This window comes from Erinaceus europaeus, unplaced genomic scaffold, assembly GCF_950295315.1.
Source record: "Erinaceus europaeus unplaced genomic scaffold, mEriEur2.1 scaffold_901, whole genome shotgun sequence".
Classification (NCBI taxonomy): Eukaryota; Metazoa; Chordata; class Mammalia; order Eulipotyphla; family Erinaceidae; genus Erinaceus; species Erinaceus europaeus.
The window spans coordinates 43,267-49,956 of NW_026647879.1; the positions used below are offsets into that span (position 1 = coordinate 43,267).

Genomic DNA, 6,690 nt, shown 5'->3' on the forward strand with positions numbered 1-6,690 from the left:
TGCACCTGGTTGAGTGCACATTACAATGTGCAAGGCCCCACGTTTGAGCTCTCCCCTCCCCCCAGTCCCCACCTGCAAGAAGAAAGCTTCATGAATGGTGAAGCAGAGCTGTAGGTCTCTCTCTCTCTTTCTTCTCTCTCTCCCTCCACTTCCCTCTCGATTTCTGGCTGTCTCTATCCAATACATAAATATAGATAATTTAAAGAAAAAAGAATTAGTAATGTAAGGGGCCAGGTATTGGTGCACTCAGTAGAGCAGATATCTTACAATATATAGTAAGGACTCATTGTTCAAGCCCCTGGCTCCCACCTGCAAGGTAGAAGCTTCACAAGCAATGAAGCAGGTCTCCTAGTGTCTCTTTCTCTCTCTCTCTTCTCTCTCTCTCTCTCTCTCTATGTCCCACTTCCCTCTTGATTTCTCACTATCTATATCCAATAAATAAACAAACACATTCTAATTTTAAAAAGAATAAATAATATAGCTTGCAGTTGCGGGTATGGCGCAGTCGTAGAGTGTGGAACTCATATGTAGAAGATTCCAGGTTTGATTCCCACAGCAATATGCCAGAGTGGTTGTCTGGTCATTCTTCCTCATGCAATAAACAAATAGATGTAAAAATTTTAAAAAAGAAAAGAAGGAAAGGAAGGAAGAGAAGAAATGAAGATAAAAGAGAAGAACCTGGTCCTTACCACTCAGGAGGGTAGGATGCTGTTCTGTCTTTCTATCTTTTCCTCTGTTTCTTTTCTTTTTTTTAAATACTTATTTATTTCCTTTTTGTTGCCCTTGCTGTTTTTTTTTTAATTGTTGTAGTTATTATTGTTGTTGATGTCGTCGTTGTTGGACAGGACAGAGAGAAATGGAGAGAGGAGGGGAAGAGAAAGATAGACACCTGCAGACCTGCTTCACTGCCTGTGAAGGGACTCCCCTGCAGGTGTGTGTGTGGGGGGGGGGGAGTGGAACCGGGATCCTTACGCTTTGCCGCCACGTGCATTTAACCCGCTGCGCTACAGCCCGACTCCCCTTTTCCTCTATCTCTATCTAAAAAAGTCACTCTGGGAGGACCTAGAGGGGGTTAAATTGTTATGTGGAAAACTGGGAAATGTTACACATGTGTAAACTAGTGTATTTTACTGTAGACTGTAAGCCCTTACTGTAGACTGTAAGGGCTGTTCAACTTCGGAAGCCTCTAAGCACTCAAGATGGCTGGGGCCTTTTTTTATTTTCTTCTTCTGTTTTTGATCACTTTATGGGGAAATGTCTGTCTAGATGGCTATTGCTATCACAGCTGACGTTTCATGTCTCCTCATAACAGGTACATCTCCTCAGTACAGCACACCCTCCCCCAACTGGTCCTCTTCCTCCACCATAGGTCGTTGGTCCCCAGCAGGCCCCCCTTTTGCCCCGTCCTCGCCTCGTCAGCGACACCCAACGAGCCGAGGAAGCTGAGTGTCCGTCACGATTCAGGAAATACCGCGCGTGACTCCCCTCCGAGTCCAGAGGCGGGGAACCTCTTGCTACTCACTTCCTTCAGCCTTCCCTCCCCTATCTGCCCACAGTGAGTGGATCCTCTCAATCACAGCCACTCTCCACAAACCAGAAGGAGCGGCTGCGGGGCACCACCCAGCTTCCCTCTCCAGGGCTGGGAAGAGGCAGCGGAGTCTGGCTTCAAACACCTACAACTGTCGTCAGGAGAACCTGGTCCACACTTCGCAGTGCAGAGTGCCTAGCGAGGTTTGTTCATCCCACCGAGAGGCCTGGGCTCCCGAATCCAGCAACAGAACTACAACTCCCAGAAGACCCGTTGCCTGGTCTGCCGGAAACCCAAGTCTGGCGGAGAGGAAGCAGCGAGACCCGGCCAACAAGCCAGAGCTCAGTTTAGCCAGAAAAAGGGGGCGGGAAGGGCTGTGGGGTTAACCTGTCAATTCTCCACGATGAACGTGGTTTTTGCTGTAAAGCAGTACATTTCCAAGATGATAGAGGACAGCGGGCCGGGCATGAAAGTTCTTCTCATGGATAAAGAGACGGTAAGTTTGCTTTTGCTCAGCATTTGTGGGGGAAGCCCTCCTTCCTTTACAATAGCTGGCCCCATCCCACGGGAGGATTCAGTATTTAAAGATTTTAAAACGAGGGCCAACTCTTCATATACCTGAAAGGTTGTATAAAACTTGCCTAGTAATCTTTTAGTGTAAATGACTCTAACCATTGCCCAGAGATTTGTGTCTGTAACAATGTTTTGGAATCAGAAATCTTTATTTTTATTTATTGCCAACAACGGGGGCTTTGCCGCTCCAGGCTCACATTTTTAGAAACAGAAAAATGACACAAAGGATCAAAGCTTCCTCCAATCCCAAAGCCAGGTCGTGGGCATGTCAAAAGCAGGAATGTTCCCAGGTGAGCTGAGCTATCTTGCCAGTCCAGAAATTATGCTCTAAATGTTGCTGCCACGAAATATATGAAGCAGAGTACTTGGAAGACTTTGGGGGTAGTCCTAGTGTATTTTAAGTCCACGACCCCATCCATTGCTCCACCTCCCTGAGAGCATGTTTTCCATTCTTGTATATTACATGTTGTGTGTACTCAATAAATGTTACTATGTGTGTAGAATTTTAGCTATCCGGTTAAGTATTAAGGAAAAAACTTTGTCTTTTATATTGTTGCTTGCTTTTCGTATTCTAATCTAGCACATTGCTACTATTTTTTTTCTTTACAGACTGGTATAGTGAGTATGGTGTATACACAATCAGAGATTCTTCAGAAGGAAGTCTACCTTTTTGAACGCATTGATTCTCAAAATAGAGAAATCATGAAACACTTGAAAGCAATTTGTTTTCTTCGTCCTACGAAGGTAATACACAGATTTAGCTGCCACCTGGTCAGGCAGTTACAGAACACTATGATCTGAAAACATTAAGAAGGCAAATAAATTTTGTATTTTCATCATTTGTGGCATTATAATTATCCTAGCTTGTCAGAGTGATTACCTTGACTCTCCTCCTTCCTTCAAAATTACTTCTACCTTTCCTCTATTTTAAAAGTGTCTTGAGCCTTTATCATTATATTCACATTTGCATTCTGTAGTGGTTCAATTTTACTCCCATAGTTAAATATGTATTTCTTAGCACAACCCTCAAAGCTGTCTGTCATCTGATCTGGTCCTCCTTTATGTATCCAACCTCCTGTGTCCTACTTCTGCTCCACTGAAGCCAAATTGACCTTAAATAAATAAGTAAATACTTTTTTTTAGAGAATAATTTTTTAAATATTTTATTTATTTGGGTAGAGACATAAAGAAATCAAGAGGGAAGTGGGGAGATAGGGAGAGAGAGATACCTGCAACACTGCTTCACCACATGTGAACCTTACCTCCTGCAGGTGGGGACTGGGAACTTGAACCCAGGGCATGTGCACTCAACTAGGTAAACCACCACCTAGCCCCAGTAAATAAAAATCTTGAAAAGGACCTTACCCTTTCATGTTCATTTGTGCCCTCTATTTGTTCTCCTCCCATTCACAGTTCTTAAGCCTGCTGTCAGTTTTCATTCATCATCTTCTAAATCTTGAATCTCTCCTCCTTTAAAAATCCTTTTGTGGGGTAGGGAGATAATCCTCTGGGTAGAGTGGACACTTGCATGCACTAAGATTTGGGTTCAAGCCCCAGCATCATATGGGAGCACCCTGGACAACACTAGGAAGTACTCCATTACTGGTAGAGCAGTGCTGTGGTGTCTCTCCTCTCTCAGTCTCAAAAAAATAGTCATGTGCATGACCCAGTTTCAAACTTGGCCCCCACCACACTTAGGGAAGTTGCAGTGCTATGATATCTTTTCTTCTTTCTCTTTTTCTGTGTCTGTTTCTGTCTGGGGGGAAAATAACTTGGAGTAATGAAACACAGGTGATGACCAAAGTAAATACATTAATATCATAAAAATTAAGGAATATAAAATTGGGTAGGGGAGCTAGCAGCAGTATCACACAATGCAGGCCTCTGAGTTCATTCCCTGGTGCTGCATAAAACAAATTTTTTTTACTATTTCAATCATATATTATGTTGCTTTATAGTTATGTTTTTCAATCCAGTGTGTTTTTTACCACATTTGTACATTGTGTAGTTTATGAAATACAAATATTATCATATCATCCTCTTTAAAAAAAATTATTAATGTTAATGAGAGAGATAGTGAAAGAGAAACACCAGAGCACTGTTTAGCTCTGGCTTATGATGGTGCTGGGAATTGAACCTGAGACTACAGAACCTCAAGCATGAAAGTCTTTTGCATAGCCATTATGCTGTCACCCCAGTCTTATATCATTTTCTTTTGAAATCCTTGAGTGACTTATTACTTCTCTGTTAAAGAAAAAAACAAAATACTTTTGTTGTTGTTGAGGAAATGCTGTTTTCTAAGACTATTGGCACAGGCAAAACTTAACTATAGCCTACAAGGGCCTGTTTGTTCTAGTTCATACTACTTTTCCAGCCTCATTTTATTATTATTTTTAAAAAAATTTTAATATTTATTTATTCCCTTTTGTTGCCCTTGTTTTTTATTGCTGTTGTAGTTGTTGTTATTGATGTTGTCGTTGTCAGATAGGACAGAGAGAAATGGAGAGAGGAGGGGAAGACAGAGAGGGGGAGAGAAAGATAGAAACCTGCAGACCTGCTTCACCGCATGTGAAGTGACTCTCCTGCAGGTGGGAAGCCCGGCGCTAACCAGGATCCTTACGCAGGTCCTTGCCCTTCGCGCCACATGCGCTCAACCCACTGTGCTACCCCCAGACTCCCTCCAGCCTCGTTTTAAACCATGCCCCTTTTTGCTCTTAGCCACTAGATAAATCATTCAGTTTACTATATTATGCCATGACATAAGACCTTTGCACATAAAATACAGGACCTTAGCAACGTTGGCAAAATATCTCACTTGGATAGAGCACTGTTTTGCCATGAGCATGACCCAGGCTCAAACCTGGCCCCTACTGCACTGAAGGAAGCTTCAAGGTGAAGGTCTCTCACTCCCTCTACCTTTCTTCCTCTCTGTCTTTATCTGAAGAAAAGATATAAAACTTTTCCTCAAGCAGATCTTTCCTGGCCTTGATAACCAAGTGAACCTCCCCACCCCTTATTAGCATTTATGGCACCACCTTCCTCTTCCTGTTATAGTTAAAAGATTATATGGCTGGAATGATTATCTATCTCACCTATCAGCAGTCAGTTTCAAGAGAACAGACAAGGTGGATATCCCCAATGCTTACCACATAGCAGATGCTCAATAATATTAAAAGTATCATTGGGTTCTTTTTATTTTGTCATTTTTGCCTAACATAGTATAGGAAAGTAATTTTAGACTTAAAATATGTGAGCTCCACCCAGCCCCCGGAAATAATGGTTTACAGGACAGTTGTTGACACGTGAACAATTTCTTATTTCCCTGTAGTTGTCTGTATACCACTCCTACCACGAAATGAAATTTCCTCTTCACCATCGTACACTGGTGCCCCAGCAGTCTCACTGCCTGCTCCTATCTCCCCCAAGTCCAGAGTCCTTTGCTTTGCTGTAATACACTACACCCAGTCTTAAGTTTCACTGTATGTTTTCCTTTTCTGACCTTGTTTCTTAAATTCCATCTATAATTCTGTCAGGCATTTGTCCTCCTTCTGATCTGACTTAGCATGATTCCTGAAGCTCAGTCCAAGGTCAGGCAAAGGAGATGATTCTATCATTTCTTACTGCTGAGTAGTATTCTATTCTGTATATATACCACAACTTTCCTACCCACTCATCTGTCAGTTGTCACCTAGGTTGTAAAATGCATAACAAATTATAAAAGATTAGAAAATAATCAAGATTGTAAAATAATTTTAATGTACTTTTATCAAAATGACAATTTTACAAGCAATCTACATTACTTATATTTTAATTCTGTAAGGAAAGACATGATTTAATTAAAAATTCTGAAATAATATTTTGCACCATGTATAGTTTGAAGGCCACATTTACACTGAAATGTAACAATTTTAATATTATCAAAAATATATGAAGGATGAGGGTAGATACCATGGTTATGCAAAGAGACTCTCATGCCTGAGGCTCCAAACTCCCAGGTTCAATCTCCCACACCACCATAAGCCAGAGCTAAGCAGTGCTTATTAAAAAAAGAAAATATGGGGACGGGTGATGGCGCACCTGGTTGAGCACACATGCTACAATGCGCAAGGACCCAGGATCGAATCCCGGTCCCCACCTGTAGGGGGGAAGCTTTACTAATGGTGAAGCAGTGCTGCAGGTGTCTCTCTGTCTCTCTTCCTCTCTATCCCCCCTTCCCTCTTGATTTCTGGCTATCTCTATCAAATAAATAAATAAAGATAATTTTAGAAAAATTAAATAAAAATAGAAATATATATGTATATATATGAAATGTTCACTATGATCTCATGGAATTTTTATATTTTATTCATATACAAATCCCCCAAAAAATTGAAATAAAAAAGTGTATTATCTTTATTTATTTATTGGATAGAGACAGCCAGTAATTAAGAGGGAAAGCGTGGTAGAGAGAAACAGAGACAGATAAACACCTGCGGCACTGTTTCATCATTTGCAAAGCTTTCCCCCAGCAGGTGGGGACTGGGGACTCAAACCCCAGTTCTTTCACATTGTAACATGTGTGCTCAACCAGGTGCCCTACTACCAGGCCT

General features: G+C 41.6%; 1 protein-coding gene across 1 annotated transcript; it reads left to right on the top strand.

The window, feature by feature from the left end:
• The first annotated feature begins 1,502 nt into the window (after window positions 1-1,502).
• Window positions 1,503-2,940, top strand: LOC132536511 (vacuolar protein sorting-associated protein 45-like). Its single transcript, XM_060184486.1, has 2 exons — window positions 1,503-2,024; window positions 2,711-2,940. The coding sequence occupies exons 1-2, from the start codon at window positions 1,932-1,934 to the stop codon at window positions 2,900-2,902; spliced, it is 285 nt and encodes a 94-aa protein (XP_060040469.1). The 5' UTR covers window positions 1,503-1,931; the 3' UTR covers window positions 2,903-2,940.
• The last annotated feature ends 3,750 nt before the right edge of the window (window positions 2,941-6,690 follow it).

Bases quoted from the DNA above. Each gene is read 5' to 3' on its own strand.
- LOC132536511 (XM_060184486.1), top strand. From the start codon at position 1,932: ATGAACGTGGTTTTTGCTGTAAAGCAGTACATTTCCAAGATGATAGAG. The intron at 2,025-2,710 runs GTAAGTTTGCTT...TTTTCTTTACAG, and splicing joins TTCTCATGGATAAAGAGACG to ACTGGTATAGTGAGTATGGT.